This window comes from Natator depressus, chromosome 2 (assembly GCF_965152275.1).
Source record: "Natator depressus isolate rNatDep1 chromosome 2, rNatDep2.hap1, whole genome shotgun sequence".
NCBI lineage: Eukaryota > Metazoa > Chordata > Testudines > Cheloniidae > Natator > Natator depressus.
The window spans coordinates 162,558,811-162,584,302 of record NC_134235.1 but is presented as its reverse complement, the minus strand read 5'-3'; the positions used below and the strand labels follow the sequence as shown (position 1 = coordinate 162,584,302).

General features: G+C 40.5%; 1 protein-coding gene across 2 annotated transcripts in view; it reads right to left on the bottom strand.

The window, feature by feature from the left end:
• DDC (dopa decarboxylase) overlaps positions 1-25,492 on the bottom strand; it is a 121,114-nt gene that overhangs the window by 18,033 nt on the left and 77,589 nt on the right. For both annotated transcript variants that reach the window (XM_074945242.1, XM_074945241.1), the window contains 3 exons: positions 19,600-19,676; positions 14,647-14,666; positions 12,099-12,197 (listed from right to left, as the gene is read on the bottom strand). In XM_074945242.1, the coding sequence (XP_074801343.1) occupies positions 12,099-12,197; positions 14,647-14,666; positions 19,600-19,676 (196 nt within the window). The remainder of the gene's footprint in view (positions 1-12,098; positions 12,198-14,646; positions 14,667-19,599; positions 19,677-25,492) is intronic.

Sequence of the window (25,492 nt, the reverse complement as noted above, 5' to 3'; positions counted from 1 at the left end):
TAACATCCAAACAATGTCTTAACATTTATTTCCTCCCAAATTACACACACATACACTTCAAAAATTTGTATTAAGGTTGCAAACGGAAAACACACAGAATTCAGGAAATGACAAAATTAAGGTTCTTAGAGCAACTCCACCACTGATATTATGCATGCTCTATATATGAAAGTATATATTTAGCAGCCTAAGGAGCAGAGGTTAAGTAAGGGGTAGTAAGGGTGACCAGATAGCAACTGTGAAAAAACAGGACAGGAGGTGGGGGGTAATAGGCACCTATATAAGAAAAAGTCCACCTAAATGAGACTGTCCCTATAAAAATGGGACATCTGGTCACCCTAGGGATAGTATGTGGGAGCATAGCACCCTGTTGGCCTTCCCATCCTTCCAGTTCATCTTTCAAGTGAGGAATCATCAGGTATGGGAATCTGAAGGAAGAGAAGAAGTGGTTGGAACCTCATTAGGGAGTTATATGAACTCCTAGTTTTTCTGCCAGTAGATGGAGCAGCAGCAGCATTTGACAGTAAAAGAATAGGTGTCCTGGTTCTGCCTGTTCTACTCAAAGAGCGGTTCCCTCACCCAATTCCCCCTTTCATCCCACTGTAATCAATGGACCTACAGGTGCTCAGTGCCTTTGAAAATCAAACCACTGGAGTTACAATTTTTTTGCACACCATGACTACTCCTCACTGAGAATGGTTCGGCACATGTGGAGGAGTTGGTTTCGAAGTGCCATAATTTTTTTTTAAGTATCCATTCCACAAAATAATCATGTGTATTTTTGCCTTCCACCCTTTGTTTTTCAAAGTTCAAGGAAAATATCAAACAAAAATATTGCTCTGGGCTGAAGTTAAACGTGGAATGTTTCAGCTCATAAGGAGATTTTCCAAAAGTCATAAACCAGTAAAACCAGAAATTATAGTGAGAGACCTCTTGCAATCTTAATTATAGCTTTCTGATGTTTGTTTCTTAAAATAGACAAACCTTGTCTAATTTAGAACTTTCGGATTATGCACACTGATAGCCTATGGAATCAGCTGTTCTTACTGCTGTTGCTACTTCCTCCCCACTGTTTATTACATTCATTTGTTCCATCATGGCTTAAATTAGACTGGATGCTGTTCTGACCACGAATCAAGTCTTGTAAAACAGTAAGACCCCAGTCTTCTCTGAGGCATGTGGGTACAACCAAATATAAACAACAATGGGTTCATGACTGTGAAAGATATAAGTAATATATAAATATATGTACATTATATCTTGTATGGTAATATAAATTCTGTACCCTGATATAACCATATATTCTATTCTGTAGCCCAAATTACACCCCATAAACTCCACAGAACAGGGTGTACATCAGGGCACATGGGCCTTGTACATATATACTATATAAAACTCCTCTTGACTTTAATGGGGACAGAATTTCACCTGTTCTGTGTTGTATGTGCTTTAGATAGGTGTGATATAATTAAATGTAGTGGGCAAAATCTTGAAACCTTTACTTTTTTACTCTGCCCTTGGACAAAGTTCTCACTGAACACAATAGGCATTTTGTCTAAGTAAGAACTGAATAAAAACTTAGTAAAGTGTTCTGGTTTTAGCTCATTGTAAGTAGTTTTCACAGAAAACCCCAAATAGTTACTATACACTTTTCTGGATGACATCTCTGTCTGGTTTTGCACTAAAGTGTTTGCTAGACAATAAAAATAAAATCTCTTGAAGAAAATAAGCAGAAATCAAAACAAAATCAAAATGGTTGAAGTTGGTGCATTCCTGAATGGATGCTATGGAAGTAATAAGAAAAGTTGCAGTACAATTGTGTTTAACCAAGGGAGAACTTTAATAACAGCAATAATCAGTAAAGACATTGGGGGGCGCCAAATGCTTTGGGTTTTACACAATGGAAAAGGAGAGACTACTGTTTATTTATTTCCCAAAAGTTTCAGCATGCTATACAATTAAGTTAATCACAGCTGCCAAAGGTCAGCATTGCTGAACCTGGAAGAATTGCTCATGATTGCTTTCACATAGCATCTCAATCCTATGAGCAATATATGAAAATTGTGAGAATGAAGCCCTGTCTGTTGAACTGAGGGCACACTCACCAGGGAGGGAAGATCACATACTGTTCTTAGATTCCTGCTATGTTGAGATACAAATGCAGTAATTATTGAAGGAGAGAAATGCCTTACCTCCAAATTTCTTCCATTTTGAAGCCTTAGTCCTATCATGCTCCTAACATAATTTTAATGTAGGCTTTAAAATTTGATTTCATTTTTTAAATACAATAAACCCTGTAGTTGTTACTGTTTATGGTACTGTTCTTCCACAGAGATTGTACAGTTCCTTTAGAGCATAGGTTCTCAGACTGTGAGGCATGGGCCACATAATGGTGATCTGAAGAGCCGTTGCTCCTAGCTGGCTGGCCTATCGACAGGTTGTCTTTTTATTTCAAGCTGCTACATTTCCTTAAAAGCAGCTAAAAATATTTGCCTAACATTTTCCAGCTAAGCAACTGCTGTCCTTACCAGGGATATGGAAGTGGCGTGTTCTGGGACTGCAAAAAAAAAATGGGGGCTGGTCCATCTGATTGTGAATGGGACAAGAGGTGGTCTGTGTCATTGTGAATGGTGAAGGGAGGCAGTTTATGAGATCATGAATGGAAGAGAGGTAGGCTCGCAAGACACTCTCTTTATTAAGATTTTTTCCACATAGTTTAAAATTTGAAAATCCCTGCTGTAAAGGCATTTGAACACTCTATGTTAGTTTCATCTGCAAACCCTTCAAAAGCTGATATGGTTTAGCATATTAATGGGAGATTGCCTAAAGTGTTACAGTCACAGTAATACTTGTGTACACACAAACTTACATAGCATCTCTTGTATGCATGCTCAACTCTTCCTAGCCTCCTGCAACTTTCTCCTCTCTGCCTTCTCTGAATATCATCTTGCAGCCTTCCCAGACCATCCAAAATATTATGACCAAAATCACCCTTCTCTCCCGTCATTTGGACCAGATCACTTCCCACTTCAGATACTATCACTGGTATGGTCTTCCTGTTCAAATTCTGTACAATTCTGCCCCCTCTTTTGCCTGTGCTTTTCACAAGCCACAGCCTGTCTACTGCTGCTTCCCCCATTCTCATCTTGAGGCCACCTTCTTCAGTCTCCCCTCTATGCTTGCAACGGTCTCCCTTTTGTCCCCCAAACAACAACCCTCTTTTTCATTAAAATCCCTCCTTAAACACCCTCCCCCCCCCCCGTGAAGCCTTTCAATGAAAATTCATTTAATTAAAAAAAATGGCACTATGAGATTACACCTTCATCAGTCATCTGTGGTGTGGTTTTGGCTATGGGTCCATACACAAACTAGAAGCCCTGGAGCCATGCAGGGACTAATTTCCCAGGCTGGTTTATGAAGCACTATCTTGCAAGCTCTGATGTCATGGGTGTGCTGGGCCCGGGCTGAAGACAACAAGGGGTGGGGAGCATAGCACTACAGAGTGTTTCATGGTGGTGCAGCTGCTCACTGGTAGGTCAAGTTGAGCTGCCTGACTTTGGCAGCCCTCCAAAGGCTGAACGGACCCTCTGGAATCAAGAAGACACAAAAGGTGTCTTACCCACTATCCCCTCCTGCCCTCATATACTCTCCTTTTTCTGGGCTGTGAGGTTTGCATTCACCTCTGTGAAGGGCAGCACGCAATCACACCCCAGTGCAGTATTTGTCCTGGTTGTCCAATTTCAGTTGCAATTTTTTGGAGCAAGGACTGTTTTTTCCTCTGAACTGGAATTTGGGCAGGACACCAAGGTTAAACCCTTAATTTTGTGGGGGGAAAAATGCCACGAGATCGTTAACAAATGGTTTTATCACTCATGCAAAAGATGGCATTTCCAAAAAGCACAGTGACCCACAAGAGCATGCTCAGGCAAGGGTTCAGTACTGGGAAGGGTGCCATCTACTGAATCACCAATAGCACTTTACATAGCACATGAGGTTTCCCTCTGAGTTCTCAGATCTAATTACTGACCCAGCCCAAGCCTACTTAGCTTATGAAAATATGACTGGAAAGATCACCACCTGAGGTGATATAGCTGCAGACAGAGAAGAGCAATCTACTCTCTATTCCCTTTCAGCTAGTCCTTAAGCTCTACTGATAGTTTTAAGCAGAATTCAGTGTCCAATATTGGTGAAGCACAGAAGAACTGTTTATTGCAAAAAGTATGTTCGATCCAATTTCTTTTGAAGCTATTGGGGATGTATTTGAATAAATGAATCAGAACATCCAGGGGATCATAGGTAAAAACATGACTTTTAAAAATATACTTATGGAATGGATATAACAGACAGGACAGAAAGCTAAGTTTCTCTACTTGCTCATGACCCCTTTACATGACTTACAGCAACACAGTACTAGCTTACTCTCAAGTGGTTTAAAAATGGACTCATTTCTGCTTTGAGTCTCACATTTCAATTGATTATAGGGCAATCCTGAGTGCTCTTATTCATTCTCCTATGCTATTTGCTGTTGCCCTCCTGGTGTCCTCTCCACATCTTGGAATTTACTTCCAAAACACACAATTTTCTCCCCAAAAAATTCTTGGCAGTGATTTCCCCCTGGTCCCAATACACCCTCTTTAAACTCTTTACTTTGCAGTGTGTTGATATTCCATTTTGTAAATGATGAGGCGTATAAACTGAAAGGTTTTAGAAACAAAAAAATGATGCTATAATTAAACCAAAGTCACCCATGCTCCTATCCCAGGAATATTTTGTTCCTTCGCTGCCTGTCTCAAAACAAGCACATGCCAGATTGCAGTGGTTATCCATTCAGACAGATACAGATTTTGAAAGCCGCAAACACAGCAACCATCTTTAACTTTTAAAAAAATACTTTTTTTCTTAAAAAATAAAACTATTTGGAACTAAGGGGAGATAGAAGGCAGAAAAAAGATCTGTTTGTGAACAGCCAGTTTCAGGTATATTTTAAGACCAAATTTTTTTTTTTTTTTCAAAAGAGGCTCATCTCATCTCTTCTAATCACAGCACAAAAAATGGTAGATTATGGCCTTTTCCCCTGCTACAACTTGTCATAAGTTGTCATCTCTCAAAATTCCAAACTTTTGGGCTAAATCCCGGCTGCACAAGTGGAATTGGAGTAAAAGAGCTTTTCCTGTGGGCACTGGATGAAATTTTCTAAAGTGCCTAAGTGGCTTAGGACCTTATGACTTAGGAATTAGCAAGGCGATTTTTGTAGTAGCAGGGAGGAAATGGGATCCTACTCCCCAAACCTACAAGTAAGGCCCAACCCAGCTGCAAATGCAACTACAGAGAATGAATAGGTGTAGCAGACATGCTTGTTGCAACTACACTGAGCTGTGTAGATCCATGTGGTGCACTGATCCCAAACAAGTTCATTCCCCTCTCCACATTCCAACTCAAAGAGCTGCCACAAAGTTCTACTCCATGGTTTGGATTCTGAAGCATTTAGACGAGAGGAAAGTGATCAGGAACAGTCAGCATGGATTCACCAAGGGAAAGTCATGCCTGACTAATCTAATTGCCTTCTATGATGAGATAACTGGTTCTGTGGATGAAGGGAAAGCAGTGGACGTGTTATTCCTCGACTTTAGCAAAGCTTTTGACACGGTCTCCCACAGTATTCTTTCCAGCAAGTTGAAGAAGTATGGGCTGGATGGATGCACTACAAGGTGGGTAGAAAATTGGCTAGATTGTCGGGCTCAACAGGTAGTGATCAATGGCTCCATGTCTAGTTGGCAGCCGGTATCTAGCGGAGTGCCCCAAGGGTCGGTCCTGGGGCCGGTTTTGTTCAATATCTTCATTAATGATCTGGAGGATGGTGTGGATTGCACCCTCAGCAAGTTTGCGGATGACACTAGACTGGGAGGAGTGGTAGATACGCTGGAGGGGAGGGATAGGATACAGAGGGACCTAGACAAATTGGAGGATTGGGCCAAAAGAAATCTGATGAAGTTCAACAAATCTGATGAAGTTCGACAAGTGCAGAGTCCTGCACTTAGGATGGAAGAATCCAATGCACCACTACAGACTAGGGACCGAATGGCTAGGCAGCAGTTCTGCAGAGAAGGACCTAGGGGTGACAGTGGACGAGAAGCTGGATATGAGTTGACAGTGTGCCCTTGTTGCCAAGAAGGCCAATGGCATTTTGGGGTGTATAAGTAGGGGCATTGCCAGCAGATCGAGGGATGTGATCGTTCCCCTCTATTCGACATTGGTGAGGCCTCATCTGGAGTACTGTGTCCAGTTTTGGGCTCCACACTACAAGAAGGATGGGGAAAAATTGGAGAGAGTCCAGCGAAGGGCAACAAAAATGATTAGGGGACTGGAACACATGAGTTATGAGGAGAGGCTGAAGGAACTGGGATTGTTTAGTCTACGGAAGAGAAGAATGAGGGGGGATTTGATAGCTGCTTTTAACTACCTGAAAGGTGGATCCAAAGAGGATGGATCTAGACTATTTTCAGTGATAGCAGATGACAGGACAAGGAGTAATGGTCTCAAGTTGCAGTGGGGGAGGTTTAGGTTGGATATTAGGAAAAACTTTTTCACTAGGAGGGTGGTGAAACACTGGAATGCGCTACCTAGGGAGGTGGTGGAATCCCCTTCCTTAGAAGTTTTTAAGGTCAGGCTTGACAAGGCCCTGGCTGGGATGATTTAGTTGGGATTGGTCCTGCTCTGGGCAGGGGGTTGGACTAGATGGCCTCCAGAGGTCCCTTCCAACTCTGTTATTCTATGATTCCCTTTGCATGACCTCTTCGCTGATTGCTCACCAATGCAGCAGAAACAGAGCATTCCCACTGTATTTGAGGCCTTGAGTGGCCACACAGCGTAGGTCTACACTGCAAAGAAAATCCCATGGCACTGAGTCTCAGAGCCCAGGTCAACTGACTCCGGCTCATGGGGCTCGGGCAGCAGGGCTCAAAAGAGTGATATAGACATTCCCACTCAGGCTGGAGCCTGGACTCTGAAACCCTCCCCCTTTGCCGGGTTTCCGAGCCCTGGCTCCACCCCATGTAGGAAGGTCTACCCTGCGAATTTTAGCCATGCAGCCAGAGTTCCAGGCATGAAATTGACCCAGGCTCAGACTCAGCATTGCAGATTTTTCTTTGCACAGAGGACAGATCTACCCACAGAGAACTGCAGTATTTATTCATGTCTTATTTCATTGCACTATGTGACCAAGTGTAGCAAACACAAAAGCTAGTTCTTGTCTCTTTAAATGCTGATTGAGAAATAGTTCTGGCAACTTTAGGTATCCTCTTGTGGCACAAATCAAATGAAACACCAAGTGTAACCCACGAGCTAGTACTGGCTGTTCTTTTTAGAAGGGTTGCCTTGACCAGCACTGGAAGTATGAAAACTATTATTTTTAAGATGTTACCGTATGTTTAAATGGAAAGAACTTCCCAAGGCCTGGAATTATACAAATCCTTAAAGACTGACGAGGGGTGGGAAAGTGAGATTAAATTTCAAGAGTTTTTTCATTTGGGAAACTGTTTACAGCTTTGCAATATAATCCATTACCAGAGTTTATAACATTCCTTATTACTACAACCACCAAAAGAAAATTCACCACAGTATTTTCGGGAATAAAGAATGTTTTTTGGAAAGAGGAGGGGAGGGAAATGGGGAAGGGAGGTATGGAACACATTACAACTGCTGTTGGTGAGCATTGGTACAGTTTGTAACAATACTGCAATGTTTACAATCTCACAGAAGGCAACTGACTAAACGACCAGTCCTATCATCTAGATTACTGAACAACAAAAGCTCAATCAGTCCTTGCCGTTGCAGTTCCACTGAGAGAAACAAAGGAGATTTTTTTAGAGAAGCAATGAAACCCAGAGAATGTGATGAGCCATCGTTCATTTCAAATGGAAAAAATCAAGCCTAAATTAATCACTCCACTTACGTGTTCAGTAAGCAAAATTCTACCCTCAATTATACCCAAGTAACGCTACTGAAGTCACAAGTGTGAGGTCATAATTTGGCCATGCGGGGTTTTTTTTGGTTTGTTTGTTTGTTTTGGAGAACTATATCCCACAGCTCTTTCTAGTGCTCAAGGAAATAACATTACACCCTCTCCCCTCCCAGCACGTCTGTAAAGACCTAATCTAAAACATTACAATGAAGTTAAATTAGAAACAAGGAAAAAAGTCTATTCAGAAACATGAAGAGCCACATTCATTCCTGGTTCATCTCCACTGAAGTCAATAGCTTTACAAAAGTGATGCATTTCCAGACATTATAGGAAAACTCTGCCTTCAAAAGGTGTCTATGGGACTCTAAAAAGGCAAGTATTTGCTCTCTGAGCACCCAGGGAAATGTTTGGGAGAAGAGAGAAAGGCCAGGTAAGTTTCTTGAATGTTACTAATAAGGTATTAACACTAATCCAATAAAGTACATGTAATCAACGTGAGGACTTCAGCTCTGCCACCAGAATAATATGAGATTTAGTGCTATTTAAAACCTTGCCAGTAAATTGAATTAATTGCCATCTGCAAAACCTGACCTGAGAGACCAATGCAGTGAAAGCTTCATTAATGGCTAAGGTATAACAAACCATGAGCCCATTTTCACTTCAGTAAGAGAGACAGAGGAGATCCAAAAGCAAAAGTGGATGGGAATCTGGGAGGCAGTGACCATGAGTTGGTTGAGTTCAGGATCCTGACGCAGGGAAGAAAGGTAAGCAGCAGGATACGGACCCTGGACTTCAGGAAAGCAGACTTCGACTCCCTCAGGGAACAGATGGCCAGGATCCCCTGGGGGACTAACATGAAGGGGAAGGGAGTCCAGGAGAGCTGGCTGTATTTCAAGGAATCCCTGTTGAGGTTACAGGGACAAACCATCCCGATGAGTCGAAAGAATAGTAAACATGGCAGGCGACCAGCTTGGCTTAATGGTGAAATCCTAGCGGATCTTAAACATAAAAAAGAAGCTTACAAGAAGTGGAAGGTTGGACATATGACCAGGGAAGAGTATAAAAATATTGCTCGGGCATGTAGGAAAGATATCAGGAGGGCCAAATCGCACGTGGAGCTGCAGCTAGCAAGAGATGTCAAGAGTAACAAGAAGGGTTTCTTCAGGTATGTTGGCAACAAGAAGAAAGCCAAGGAAAGTGTGGGCCCCTTACTGAATGAGGGAGGCAACCTAGTGACAGAGGATGTGGAAAAAGCTAATGTACTCAATGCTTTTTTTGCCTCTGTTTTCACTAACAAGGTCAGCTCCCAGACTGCTGCGCTGGGCATCACAAAATGGGGAAGAGATGGCCAGCCCTCTGTGGAGATAGAGGTGGTTAGGGACTATTTAGAAAAGCTGGACGTGCACAAGTCCATGGGGCCGGACGAGTTGCATCCGAGAGTGCTGAAGGAATTGGCGGCTGTGATTGCAGAGCCCTTGGCCATTATCTTTGAAAACTCGTGGCGAACGGGGGAAGTCCCGGATGACTGGAAAAAGGCTAATGTAGTGCCAATCTTTAAAAAAGGGAAGAAGGAGGATCCTGGGAACTACAGGCCAGTCAGCCTCACCTCAGTCCCTGGAAAAATCATGGAGCAGGTCCTCAAAGAATCAATCCTGAAGCACTTACATGAGAGGAAAGTGATCAGGAACAGTCAGCATGGATTCACCAAGGGAAGGTCATGCCTGACTAATCTAATCGCCTTTTATGATGAGATTACTGGTTCTGTGGATGAAGGGAAAGCAGTGGATGTATTGTTTCTTGACTTTAGCAAAGCTTTTGACACGGTCTCCCACAGTATTCTTGTCAGCAAGTTAAGGAAGTATGGGCTGGATGAATGCACTATAAGGTGGGTAGAAAGCTGGCTAGATTGTCGGGCTCAACGGGTAGTGATCAATGGCTCCATGTCTAGTTGGCAGCCGGTGTCAAGTGGAGTGCCCCAGGGGTCAGTCCTGGGGCCGGTTTTGTTCAATATCTTCATAAATGATCTGGAGGATGGTGTGGATTGCACTCTCAGCAAATTTGCGGATGATACTAAACTGGGAGGAGTGGTAGATACGCTGGAGGGGAGGGATAGGATACAGAAGGACCTAGACAAATTGGAGGATTGGGCCAAAAGAAATCTGATGAGGTTCAATAAGGATAAGTGCAGGGTCCTACACTTAGGATGGAAGAATCCAATGCACCGCTACAGACTAGGGACCGAATGGCTAGGCAGCAGTTCTGCGGAAAAGGACCTAGGGGTGACAGTGGACGAGAAGCTGGATATGAGTCAGCAGTGTGCCCTTGTTGCCAAGAAGGCCAATGGCATTTTGGGATGTATAAGTAGGGGCATAGCGAGCAGATCGAGGGACGTGATCGTTCCCCTCTATTCGACACTGGTGAGGCCTCATCTGGAGTACTGTGTCCAGTTTTGGGCCCCACACTACAAGAAGGATGTGGATAAATTGGAGAGAGTCCAGCGAAGGGCAACAAAAATGATTAGGGGTCTAGAGCACATGACTTATGAGGAGAGGCTGAGGGAGCTGGGATTGTTTAGTCTGCAGAAGAGAAGAATGAGGGGGGATTTGATAGCTGCTTTCAACTACCTGAAAGGGGGTTCCAAAGAGGATGGCTCTAGACTGTTCTCAATGGTAGCAGATGACAGAACGAGGAGTAATGGTCTCAAGTTGCAATGGGGGAGGTTTAGATTGGATATTAGGAAAAACTTTTTCACTAAGAGGGTGGTGAAACACTGGAATGCGTTACCTAGGGAGGTGGTAGAATCTCCTTCCTTAGAGGTTTTTAAGGTCAGGCTTGACAAAGTCCTGGCTGGGATGATTTAACTGGGAATTGGTCCTGCTTCGAGCAGGGGGTTGGACTAGATGACCTTCTGGGGTCCCTTCCAACCCTGATATTCTATGATTCACTTTTGGATTGTATCAGAGGTGATAAAAAGCCAATGTCATTGTTGCCCTCAAAATATGTTTCTCCAGAACATAATAAGGATCAAAATCCCATTTAGATTGTTGTCCATGGAGCCAAATAGAAATGACAAGGTATCTATGCAGAAGAAAATAAAAACTAAACCAAAACAAAAAGCAGAAAACTTCCATTTATCCTTCATCTGCTACAGTAGTGGCATCCGACGCTTTGAGTAGCTCTCTGGCATTTTAGGCAGATGATGGGGCAATATCTTCCTCTTCCCACTAGCTAGTCTGCATAAGGTTCTTAAGGAAGAAAACTGTGGTACTAGTCCCACTTTTGCTAAGAAATATGTGTCCCTGGGAGAGTTTGGCACATCTGTGTCTACACACACTCCCACCAAGAACAGGCAGAATCAGAGGTTAGATAGCTAATTAAATATAAATCTCTACTGCGGTAGACTTTGGACCAGAACCTCAGCTAGTGTAACTGTAGGATATGGCTCTCTATTTTTATCTTTGCCAGCAGTTTCTCTTGAGTTTGAAAACATAAAAGGTATTTTGCAGTTTTACTTTATATTTATAACAGAAGTATGTACATCATACAGCACCATAGCACATGCATTTACAGTGATGACAAACTACCCTGTAGCCAAAGCAGGAATGTCCCCAGTACTTAAGCATAATAAGGATCAATTGTAATCTGTAGGTAACCATATCCTAAAGGCACTTCCATTCAGGAAACACCTGAAACTGTAGCTTCAGTCAAACTAGGTAACATGCCCAGTAAATCATGAGAGCATACACAAATCCTAACACCATAATCCTGACCGTAATGTATAATCAATACATACAACATAATAAAATAATAAATGTAGAATAAATACATACAACAACTAAGGCATCAATGAAAAGTCTTGGCTTTGTTTTGAACGATGTCACTAATGTGGCATCTAAAACTCACATCCCCTCAAGATTGTACCACAAGATGATCAATGGCTGTGATCCCAATGATCATAACTGTCGTGATAGGATATAGGGTGAAAGGCAGGCCCTCCCATGAACTGGGCTGTGCAACAAGCTTTGTTTATGCATGCAGGTGTACATATGCAGAAGGCACATAGATGTGGATTCTTATTAAGCCCCTCTTCCCTCCCCATCCCCAACACAAATTTTCCCATAAAGTAAAAGAAGGTCACCTTACGGACATACTCCTGTAGTCCCTTGACTCCATACATTCTAAACACAAACCACATTTTCAGGGAACGAAATCTTCGGCCGAGAGGGATCTGCCAATGCTGCAAGCAGAAGGAGTAATGCATTTGAGAAGGAAGGGTCTCCATGTCAGAAGACATGGTTCCAGGTACAGCCAGTTTTGGCAGACCATAGTTCAAGCTTCCAGAGGCTCCCTGTATAATAACTTAAGAGATAGGTCAAATCAGGAAAGATTATTCTGGTACTGGCAAATACACTGCCACAGTCAACACCCAACTGTTTAAAATGCAAAAGTGGAAAGGAGAGCAAGTGTCAGAAGATAGTGATCATGAAACAAAGCACATATTGCTCTTGCACCCAAAACTCCCACTGAAGTCTCCACAAGGTACTCAGCACTTTGCGAGATAGGGCACATAGACAAACTTACTATGAAGGGTCCATATAAAGAAATTTAAAAAAAATAAAATAAAATAAAGTTTTAAGAAATAGAAAGATTTTCATTTTAGGAGAAAATACATTTATAATTAGTTTTTAAAATAACCTATTATGCACTATGGTTTGAAGAAAATATCTTCACAAAGATTCCTTCTCTTGGCCAAGCCTAGAGCTATCAGTCAGACACAGAATCATAGCAATGTAGGGCTGGAAGGTCCTTGAGAAACCATCAAGTCCAGCTGCCTGGACTGTGGCAGGACTGAGTAAACCTTGACCATCCTTGACTGGTGTTTGTACAATCTGTTTTTAAAAACCTCCAGTAATGGGGATTCCACAGCCTCCCTTGGAAGCCAATTCCAGTGCTTAACTACCCTGATAGAAATAATTTTTTCCTAATATCTAACCTAAATCTCCCTTGCTGCAGGTTAAGTGCATTACTTGTTGTTCTACCTTCAGTGGATATGGAGAACACTTTATGTCTTTAAACCATGATTTGAGGACTTCAATAGCTCAGACATAAGTGAGAGGTTTATTGCAGGAGTGGGTGGGTGAGATTTGGTGACCTGCATTGTGCAGGAGGTCAGACTAAATGATAATGGTCCCTTCTGACCTTAATATCTATGAATATCTATGAATACCATGTTCTCTATAACAGCCCTTAACATACTTGAAGACTGCTGTCACGTCCTCTCTGCGTCTTCTTTTCTCAAGAATAAACATGCCTAGTCTTTTTAACCTTTCCTCATAGGTCAGGTTTTCTAACCCTTTTATCATTTTTGTTACTATTCCCTGCACTCTCCATTTTGTCCACATCTTTCCTAAAGTGTGATGCCTAGAACTGGACACAGCACTCCAGCTGAGGCTTCACCAGTGCTGAGTAAAGTGCTGTCTTATATATGAGAATCCTCTTAATACACCCCAGAATGACATTAGCCTTTTTCACAGCTGCATCACATTGCTGACTCATATTCAATTTGTGATCAACTATAACTTCCAGATCCTTTTCAGCAGTTATTCCCCATTTTTCTAGTTGCACATTTGATTTTTCCTTCCTATGTGAAGTACTTTGGAGAATTTGTCTGAATTCAACAAGATTAAATTCAATAAATACAAGATCAATTTGTCAAGGTTGTTTTGAGTTCTTATTCTGTCCTCCAAAGTGTTTTCAATCCCTCCCAGTTTGGTGTCACTGGGAGATTTTATAGGCCTTCTTTCCACTCCATTATCCAACTCATTAATGACAATATTGAATAGTGCTGAACCTATGGCTGACCTCTGTGGGATGCCACTAGATACACCCTCCCAGTTTGACAGCAATCATTGATAACTATTCTTTGAGTATGGTCTTTCAACCGGTTGTGCACCTACCTTACAGTAATTTAATCTAGACCACATTTCTCTTGTGAGAATGTCATATAGGACTGTGTCAGAAGATGGAAATTAGGTTGATTTGGGATGATTTGTTTTTGACACATCCCTGCTCACTATTCCTTATAATCCTAACGTCCTCTAGGTGTGTACAAACTGATTGTTTAATAATTTGTTCCAGTATCTTTTCAGGTATTTAAGTTAGGTTGACTGGTCTATAATTCCCTGCGTCCTCTTTGTTCTCCTTTTTAAAGATAGATACTATATTTACCCTTCTCCACTCTTCTGGGACCTCACCTGTCCTTCAGTAGTTCTCAAAGATAATTGCTAACAGTTCTGGGATTGCTTAAGCTAGTTCATTGGGTACCGAGGATGAATTTCATCTGGACCTGCTGACCTGAATACATCCAATTTTATCTAAATATTCTTTAATTAGTTATTTCCCTGTTTTGGCTTCCATTGCTTACCCCTTGTTGTTAATTGGTATAAATCGGTACCATCGCATCCTTTTAAACAAAAGGTTTAAAAATAAATAGGGACTGGAGTTTTAGATTTTCCTGGTTTGGAGAATTATCAAGGGAACAGCAAGTTGAGCCTCTTTCACAGAAAAAAGAAAAAAAAAGAAGCTAACTCTGAGTTACTATAACAACAATTAAAAGAAAAACATTTTTAGAAAAGTTACCATGTATAAATCAATATTGTTATTATTACTGAGGGCACTGTACTTACCCTGTAATCTGTAACAAGCCCTGTAAGTTAAAGAAAAAAATATTTAAATCTGTTTACTGTGATAGCAAAAACCAGTCTTCTAAATGATATGAAATATTTTTATATTTCATTGCCACCATACACTTGGCCATGATGCTGCAAGGTTCTCAGTGGTGTTGAGTACAATGGCAATTGCGGGCACAAAGTACTCCTCAATTGGCAGAATTAATCAAACAGATTTCAAAAGGAGAAATGGGGCTCTCCTTTCTGTTATATTTGGGATCATGTGAATGATGACATGCCAAACACCCTATTTATCTTCCTGTTATAAGGAGACACTTGTCTGGGAAGTATCGAACAAAACACCTTTCAGTAATTTGACTTGAAACAGGAGTTCACTTCCTCAAAGTAGAATCTGGAGAAAGCGTAGTAACAGGTCACCAATTTATCACAGGATCTTTGTCATAAAACTGCCATAGTCTTCACATGGGGGAACTGGAAATATTTTCAAGAAGGATTTTATGCTGTTGATCACCCCACGTTGCTCATTAACACTTATTGTTAGTACTTAAGTCTGTAGGACAAGTCATTGAGAATTCTAAATAACTGCTCATCAGTTATACTTGGACAACAATGCTTTGCTCTTCACTTCTGCTTTTCATTCAAGGTATTAAAAGCCCTTTACAAACATTGACAAAGCCACACACGCACAAAATACCCCTGTGAGGTAGGCACAGTATTAATAGCCCTATTTTGTTCAAGCACCTAGGGTGCAAACTGTCCTTATTTTTTTAGGAATCAGTTAATTAAATTAATCTTTAGCTTAGGGAAAGGTGAGGCATAAAGTTGTAAAATAACTAGCTCACAGTCATGCAGCGAGTTAGGTACAGAGACCCACATCTTCGGCCTCTCAGTCCCAGCCTCTGCTTCAGGAACATACTAAAGCATATGTTTAAGTCGATCCCGATTTAGCAATGCACTTTGGTAAGTGCTTAGCTTTAAGCATGTCAGGTCCATTGACTTCAGAGACACTTAAGCATGTATCTAAGTGCTTGCCTAAATCAAGACCCCCAATGAAAAAGTACAATATGCTATTGTATTACATGCACTTTTTTAATTAGTCACATGCCATGTCTATGTTTCCTAACATTTATATTTATGGGGAAAGGAAACGTTTTCAGTGAAGTCCTGGTTGCCTGTTCCAACGCAGTGGCAATCTACACTGCATACAGGGCTAGAGTATGTGAAAAAAGACTCCTATTATTACTACCTCATCCTTCCTCCCCATATTCGTTTACTTCATTAACTTGTTGCTTCTTGTGATGATCAAGATTGTAAACTCTTTAGGGCAATGACTGTCTCTTTACCAGATGTTTGTATAGCGCCTAGGACAATGGGGCTCTCATCGCTGTTTGGGCCCCTTCAGCACTGGTAAACTCCGTTCATTGACCTAGTGGAAGACCAGTTGGCTCTCAGATGAGTAACAAGGCAATTTGATAACACTCTTTTCCTTTTACATCTCAATGGCTATTTTAATTTAACAGTTGCAAGGCGGGTAGTGAAGAGTAAGGCAACTGGTGATGGGAAACTAATTGTATGTTGCTGTAAGGGGCAGCGTCTAACGATCTACCAGTAACCCCTTTCATAAGCTGTGAAGTAGAAAGCAATCAATGATTAAGTCCTTGTTCTAATGATTATACGCCTTATTATTTCATCTGTATTTAATTAGAAGGATTTGAATTGTGGTAGCACATGTGGTATTCACAACAGAGTATAAAGTTATTTCCTTCTAACACTGCCATTAGGATCTGACCTATATCTTCGGTTGCCAGGCAGGCTAGTACAATTTCCCCGGTGTGAGGAAGCAAATCACATACAATTATAATTACTGACAAAATAAAGACTTTCCTCTTTGAGGTGCATGTAATTGCTACAGGGTTATTAAGAGTAATTGCACACAGATTGATATTTTTTGCAAATCATTTAAATTCCTGAGTGATAGATGAATGACGTTTAAAGCATCACCTTGTTTTCCTTTTAAGCCATGGCTGAAATTTTCCAACTGGGGTAAACACAGGTAGGCACCTACACCCATAATTAGGCACCTAAATAAAAGTAGCATGGTTTTCAGAAGTGCTGATCTCCTATAAATCCCACTGAAGTCAATGGGAGCATCAGCCTGTGGCTGCTCGGCAGCTTTGAAAATCATGCCACTTCTACTTAGGTGCCTAAATATGCATTCAACAGCTCCACTTTAGGCACCTGAATTTGAAAAATGTGGCTCTTATTTCTGGAAAAGGGCTGGCAAATAAGGATGGGACACAGAGCAATTTATCTCCAAACTGCTGGTTCAAATCTGGATCAGGTTGGTAATGACCAAGAGACGTCATCTGAGGACCTATGTGGAGTATTCTGTTGAGTTATTATGTCCATATCAGAAAAAAATACCACTGCAGTTGGTAGGTTTGTTGGCAGATTAAGGAGAGGGAAAGGCATAAAGACTGAACTGCCCTCACCCTTAGGTGGAACATCCAGGTCAAGTAGGAAACACTTTGGTGGGCAATGTTAAGCAGGGCTTGCATTTCTCCTGCTGTCACTCTACTTGGTGAGACTAGAAGACTTCAGATTCCAGTGCTGTCAATTTCACAATTTTCATGACAGCTAATATTCAGTTTAATTTCTTTTTTTAAAAGAAAGCAGATTTTCACATAAGGTAGGTAACTCTCAGTGCCTATGTGTAGCTGTAGTCACTTATATTTCTTGTAATCAAAACATTGTTCTAATAAAGCATATTTCTTGGAAATTTTAGCCAGAGAGGACAAACCTCATCACCACAGGTTATGCAATTTCCTGATTATTGCTTTGTTTCACATTTGCATTGTATTAAAATCAGTCAGCCCAGATAGCCAGGAATTAGGAAATTCCCCTACATTTAAAAAAAGTTACTGGGGTAGAAAAGTTTACTTTGTTCTCTATCTCCTGTAATTACCTCATCTAAATTAGAATGAGATGTTTGGGGTTGGGAAATCCCAGGGCCTGGCACCAAAGCCTAATGTTGATGCAACAAGAAAATTTCTTAACATGGTATTATTTCATATAACAGGTAATATACACTGTCCCCCTAGTAGTTTGAAGTAGTTTGAAATCACACAGCATTATAATGGACATGTGAAGGGCCCTGTTTTTGACAGATGTAATTGTTAAATGTGCAATTGAAAAATATAATTTAATTAAATTACTTATTTTAAACTGTATCTAACTAGGGCAAACTCCTCCTAATGTAGCAATTTCACTTCGAAAAATGTGCTCCCCTTTCCTTACACAGTGCAGAGATAAAATAGGCCTAATTACATGGGGAAGGAGGGATACACAAAAGGGAAAGGCAGCAGCTAGGGCAGCACTGCTCAGTTTGTGCAGTTGTCCCTAGCAACTTCGTGGTTGCTACCCAGAGAATCATGTCCTTGTGGCCGAAGGGGTCATATTCAGCAGAAATGGAAGGAGTCAGGAGAACAGCCATACTACAGAGTAAGTTCCAATTCCAGGGCAAGGAAAGTTACTATGCAACTTGTACCATTAATCAGTGGTACCGTACACAACTGTAATTGCCCCTGCACAGTTCTAACCAATTGTGGGGGTTGAGGGGAGGGGGGTGGGGGCAGCTGGTGGTGGGACAGAAGCCATTCTGCAATTACTGGATATGTGCCAAGAGCAACATTAACCCATCAAGATAGCCTATGCATGGGCTAAGAGCTGCAAGGTCTTCACTGGCATTTTACAAAGATGGCAGGTCTGCACAAGATTTGTAGGCCTCACTTATCCTCTGTCATGGGATGACTGGCCCTTTAAGATTTAATGGGGCAAGCCCCACCTGTGACTCATTCAGCACTCCTCCCCAAGTGGGGAAAATTAGTGTAGCCACACGACAGGTAGGTCACATGGTTAAATCAGAGCAGGCCTGGAGATAAAAGAGAAGCTTCCAGAGATGCAAATGGCCCTACCTGGGAGTAAAGGACTGAGCTGAAAGGGGCCAGCTTGAAGAAGCTGATCAAGGACTGTAGCCAGCCTGAGTTATCAGGGCAGACGCTGACAGAGTGCTCTGTGACTCCTGAGTCAAGGGGAGCTAGGGCTGGACTTGAGGGTCAAAAGAACAGTTTGATTGATATGCCTTAAGAGACTCAATAAATGAGACTCCATATAAAGGGGTGTGTGTGTCTTGCTGCAAATATTCTGGTATTATCATGATGCAGCTTCATAAGATTGTTTTCCATCAACCACCTTCATATCAGATAAAATTTACTTCATTTACTTCTGCATCCTTGGAGAATGCAGCTACCATCTTGTCACTTTATGAAGCCCTGCATTACAGATCAATCACTATCTTTTCTCACTATATTGTTTAAAAAAGTACCTCACAATACTTAAACTTCAAATATATACAGAATTTTTTAGATTATTATACAAGTTTTCTTTCTGGAAAAGCACAAATAAACAGGAGAAAGATCTCTCTGCACAGAGCCCTCATTCCTGTGAATGGAATGAGCTGCATAAACACAAGTTAAAACACTTTATTTTTACGAAGATTATTAATTTATGTGGGTTTATGGCTAGAGCTGGTCAAAAATTTTCTTGTGGGAAACTCATATTTTGAAATTTTGCTTTCATCTGGAATTGGGCAAAAAAACAAAATAATTAATTGTTTTGCAGAACAGAAAGTTGTGAACATTTTTTATTTAAAAATGTTGAATGATTTAAATAGGGATTAGGTGCTTAACTCTGTTTAGGCACTTTTGAAAATCTGACTAGGCACTTATCTGCCTCTCTAGGCATCTAAATATGTTTGAAAATCTGATCCTAGTCACTTTTGAAAATGATATTTAGATTTTCTTAAAAGTTTTATCCCTAACCTTTCACTGAGTTTTGCAATAAAAAAAAAAGTGTGGCTAAAACAAAGATCTTATTCAAATGCAAAATTACCAGATTCCTGATGGGAATGCTGCAGGTAAAGAGGATCTAATTTAAAGGCATTTGTTAAGTCTGATCTCTTCTTCACCCTGCACAAAAAGACCAATATGGATTAGATTATCACAGCATTGTCTCACCTAGGAAAAAAGACAATTAAATGGTGATTAGGTCAGGAAATCAGATAAGGAAAATCAGTGTCAGTCACATATTTCCAATGTACTGTCTATTGCTTATTTAGGGCCCAATCCTGCAAACCTTTATTTGCTACAATGGCACCGCTCACACAGTGGTAAGCATGAAGCCCTGAAGTTAGGGTCTGCAGCAATGAACTCTTACTGCATATTTTAAAAAAACAGACAGGAAACAAACACACCCAAAGTCTTTCCACAGGGAAAACAGGCACTCACACCAGAACATGTGAGCTAGTTAAGACAACAGTAGAATTAGTGGTGAACGCAAGATTTCCAGCTATATGTTGAAGCAATTGCAATGTCAGAGGTACCATGGCTTTGAAGGCTTGATATAACGTAATGATCTCTGAAAGACAAGCTCCATTGAGTGTAAAACTAGTGGGCAGTGTAGCTGGAATAACTTTCAAAAGCAAATATTTTTTTCTTGTAAAGGGAAGAAGCTACATCATATTGATTGGTAATAATAAATATTTTGATGGCATAATCTTTATTTGTAGAGGGAGTCACTCATACACAACAAGTAATGGGCATTATACATAAAATGAGATTAGATACCCCAAAGGTAGAGACTATTTTGTCACCATATTAGGCATGTAAATATTTGATAAAATAACTAAGAACATTAGTATGGGACAGTGAAGAGAAAATGGTCAACAAATCCTATTTCTTGTACAATATTCTGCATGTTTTTTTCTAATTGGAATTATTTCTAAATTTCTACCTAAACATCTAAATTTCCAATATCTTACTCTTTGTATGCATGTAAGAATATGTCAAATACACACACACTCTCTATATGCTCAATATCATGTTCCAAAAGATAACATTCATTCCTTATATTTACGGAGATAAACAGGTGCATAATTTTAAGCGCATGAGCAGCAGTTGACATCAATGGGACTTGTGCACAAAGTTACATGCCTGCTTAATTATTTGCCTGGGCCAAGTGGGGTCAGGAGGAAACTGCTACCATACTATGGAGGTATGAAGTAATGAATCATTAGAATGGACCCCTTCTTTTGCAACATCCAGTATTGATCAATACCAGAGAAAGGAAATCTGATTAAACATTTGCTATGGTGTGGCAATTTTTTCAAAAGGTGCTAAATGTTTTCAACTCCCACTCCTACTAGCTCATAGTTGAATATTTAAACTATTAGAAACAATGGTGTTGGTGAGCCCTGAAAGTACTAAACGGATGTTATTGTTTTAAAGGGGATATGGTCTTTCCCAGATAAAAGTCTCAACGATTCTATCTGACAATAAGAAAATGTCTATTTGAGAGGGCTTTATCTTAAAAAAATCTAAAATCCTAAGAAACAAAGCGAACAGAGCTGCATCTGCACACACCAGGTCTAAATTTTGTCCTGAATAGTTAAGATTCCCCACAATGGATTTTAGCTTCTACCACTGAATACATCTGAGGGTTTAAGTCATGCCCTTACCTTCATCTCTGCATACCACTGTCTGATTTAAGGTCTCTGTACCTATTTTGGAAAGTTCCTTTGATACCTTATGGGGGTTGAAGCTTTCTTAAAGATCTGAAGTCATGCTAATAGACCCATTAAGATCTAGCTGGCTGAGATTTGCACATTAAAGCTTCATACCCCCAAGTGCACAATAAAAATCCCTCTGAATAGAATAATGAAATCATTATGAAAAATAGTTACTTATTTTGATTGCACAACTGCAGCTTTTAAAGACCTCAATTATCATGTCAATTTTAATTTATAAAGAAAATAACCAAAGTGATTACTTATTATAGATTAACTCCTTGTAAAATTTTATTTTAAACTATAAAAAACATTTTCCTTTTTTAAAAAATATGTTCAAAAGCCCCCTGTATGCAGTAAACTCTTCAAGCCTGAAAACTGAAACACTTAAGCCATTTAAAAAAATTGTAAAAGAAAAAATTACTTCTGGGTCAAGATTTTGTTTGCTGAGTATTAACCTGGAGTGATTTTTTTTCACACTTACATAAAGTAGGAATTTTATCCCTATTTTATTTCAGAACAAATCAGTGTGGTTAACAAGTAGTTAAGGCAAAATGACAAGTATTTCCTGTTTAGAGTCTCTGAGGGAGGACCCATCAACCCCACCACTGGGATACAAAATGTACTTCTCTCTCCGTGTGGCTGTATTAAATTGACCTTATCAAAGGTGCCAACCATTCTTTTCTGTGCAGTTGCAAGCTGGAGTGACTTTTTTGTTTTAAACAAACATTTATAACCAAAATGTCTCCAATCCCAAACTATATCCGTGCTAGTTTGTGCCACTATTTTATTTATTCAGTAAATATTCATTACAACTCTTATTGCTTGCCTAAGATGTTGTAGGAAAAAGAAATGGCAGTGTTTAAATATTGGGTAAAACTTTAAAAAGTGTCTAGGTGACTTAGGTGTCTAGGTTGAAACCTCAGTGGGACTTAGGCTCCTAAATCACATAAATGCTTTTGAAAATTTTACCCATTATTAGACATATTTGGCTGGGATTTTTGAAGGGTCGTAAAGGAGTTAGGCACTTGGTTCCCATTTCACTTCCTTAGGGCTAGTCAACCTGGCAATTTAGTGTGCTGTAAGCCAGGTTGTGAATCCAGAGCACACTGGCTGGCTGTGTGGACCCTGCTATCACACATTAAAAGTTCCTTAGTGCACTTTTGATGCTTTGGAACAGCAGTAGGTCAAAGTGCACTATGGACCTTTTAGTGTATGATAGCAGGGTCTAACTGGCCAGTTAGTGTGTGGCAGGATTGTGAGCTGTAGATCACACCCTGGCTTACTGCACACTAAATTGCCACGTAGACAAGCCCTCAGGCTCCTTGAAAATCCCAACCTTTATGAATATATTCCTATCTAGTATTGCGCCTTTATATTGGGTGGAATTCCCATTCTTAAGAGAGGTGATGTTTAAACCTGGACTGTGTTTAGGCTGCAGTTCAGGATTTGGGTTCAGGCTTGGCCTCAGGCACCTCTTCAGCAAAGCACTTACGCGTATACTTACCTTTAAGTACATGTTTAATTCCCTTTTAAATCAATGGGACTTAAGCACATGCTTAAGTGCATTGCTGAAGCGAGGCCCTAATGGCACCAACATCTTACAATGTATTCCCATGAAGCTTCAGCCCAAAGTGGCAGAAATCTTCCCAGAACTCATGAGATTTTCCTCTATACGGAGTCAAAATCTTATGAGAACAGCTGCTTTTGTGAGATCTTTTATCTGATGGAATCAGAAATGTGTCCTTCTGGTTTTAGATCAGACCCACAACCAATATTATAGGGATTCCTATGCATTTCAGGCTTTGGTTTTGATGTGCTCAGATAACTACAGCATAAATGCCTTGGCAGATTAGACAGGCAAGAATAAGAAATTGGCCCTGTGCATGCATGTGTATAGATGTAAACACCATTGTATTTGAACCCGAGGGAGAAATCTAATGGAGCAAATTGCTAAAGGAGGTCATTTACAGTAAGTATCACAGCTTTGCTTAGAAGAGACTTCTGCAGTTGCTTTGCAGAAAATTTGGGAGTGCTGGATTGTTCCAGCAGTGCTTCTTCCCCCCTACCCCCTTTGACTGATTAACTGGATCTATGGGAAAGGTGATTCATTGGAAGAATGAGGCAGAGAAAGTGACTGATGCAAAAGATTAGCTAGAGAAAACAAACAAACAAAACAGCGCCCCACAATAGCGCTATGAAGGGTAACTCATCCTAGCAGCACATAGATAATGAATGTATGTGAACAGTAACACAAAGTGGTAATCCAGTAGGGCAATAAGGAAAGCTTTCAAGTTATTGGGGAAAATACAGCAGGAATAATAATGGAATATCGTGCTGCCCACACATAGAAGATCATATGTCTGGAGACAGTTGCTTTCATGTATGGAGGTTTGTTTCCCCCAAGGCTTTTCTGTGGGTCAGAAACCAACATTGTTATATCTGTATGATCCAAATAAAAATGTAGGTCTCATTGGGATCATTCAGTGTTATTGAGGAGTAAAATGAAGGTATTCTGCTGCTAGTGTTATTGGCCTGGCTGGAGTGGTTTTGCTCTTTCTTGATACCAACAGGATCATTTTATTAATAATAAAAAAATCAGACTAATAAAATAACAATACTAATTAATAGTGCATTGAAAGAGAAAGGAAGAGAGGCCCTGATGGCTGCCAGAACTGCCGCAGGAATAGGGAGAAGTGGGTTGAACTAAGCCTGACCCTGCCTGAGCCCAACAGAGGTGGCTCCCACCCTCATGTGGAAGCCCATGAGATGGCAGTTCCATTTCCTACTTCCCCTGGAGGCAGCTCCAGAGACCCAGGTTGGAGGAAAGGAGGGTGCGTGAAATTATGCATGTAAATCCAAATTTTAGGCACCTGACTAAAAGAGGCCTGATTGTCAGAGCTTCAGAGCACCCATTAACTTCAACAGGAACTGCAGGTTTTTACTCGTGTGAAAGTCAGGCTACTTTTATTTAGGGGTCTAAACTAGGATTAATGTGCCTAACTTGAAGCACCCAGGTTTGGACAAGATTTATAGGGACCTTGCTTTGTGGACTGAGAACTAAATAGGTATAGTTTATCCATCCACAGTGAATTGCAAACTACCTCAAGGACTGAGACTATATGCCTCTGGAGTCTGGGAGGAACCCTACCTCATTCTATAGGGTTATGCACAAACCAACAGACAAAGTGTGAGTTTACTGTTCGAGTGCTGTCTAGAAAGTTGTTCTACATCATAGAATTTGTGTGTCATGATAAACCGCCACCACAAACCCTGGTAAATTCGGTTTAAAAAACTACATTCAAAATGTTAAAGTTGCCAAGTAAAGAATTCAAAATGAAGAGAATCTGGTCTTTACAAAGTTAAGGTTGCCCGGAATTTTGAGTGAATTCTTTTAAGGTTATTTTTTGCAATTGTGTATACACACATATAAACAAAATTTTAAATGTCTGGGCTTTGGCAGAGTAGGGGCAATACAATTCAAAAAATGAGTTTGTAATTGTTTTTATATATTTTTACCTTGGCTTCACAGATTTATGAGGGGAAGGGATTAAAGGGGAGATTTTCCAAGGCACAAATGTAAGTGAGGCATCTCACTGCTGTTTGTGCCTTTGAAAATCTCCTCTTAAAGGCCTGAGTCTCCTCTGACTTACACCAGTTTTACATTTTTGTAACTCCATAGATTTATGTCCGTGCAAGGAAGAGCAAATTCATACTCTAACAATGTCTAGATATTGCACCACTCAGTAGTTATTTTCTGATTTACACTACTTTCCTTTCAAAGAAACGAAAAGTGTTTGCTCTAACTGATCATAAATCCAGCTACTGAGTTTCTTCTTATTAGTTTTTGTTGCCATAAAAGGTTCGTTAATTTATGAGAACTGAATTGAGAGAGAAAGCCAAGAGTATGATGGTTCATTTCCTCACTTCCATCAGTGGCTTCTTGGACACTTGGTTCTCTGAATCATGAAAGGGAGTTGAATGGGAAGCAAGAAAACGAATTCCGCCCTTCTCCCTTCTAATGTCTACACAGAGACACACATCTCATCATGAGATAATTACACTCTAGGGGCTTGGTTCTAAACCACAAAATACTCTTTATTGAGATGTGACTACCAGGAAGAATGAGGCAGAATCAGAACATGAGAAACAGGGACTGTTTCTGTTCTGCATTTGCACAGCATCTAGTACAGTGGGTGTCCTAGTTCATGATGAGAGCTC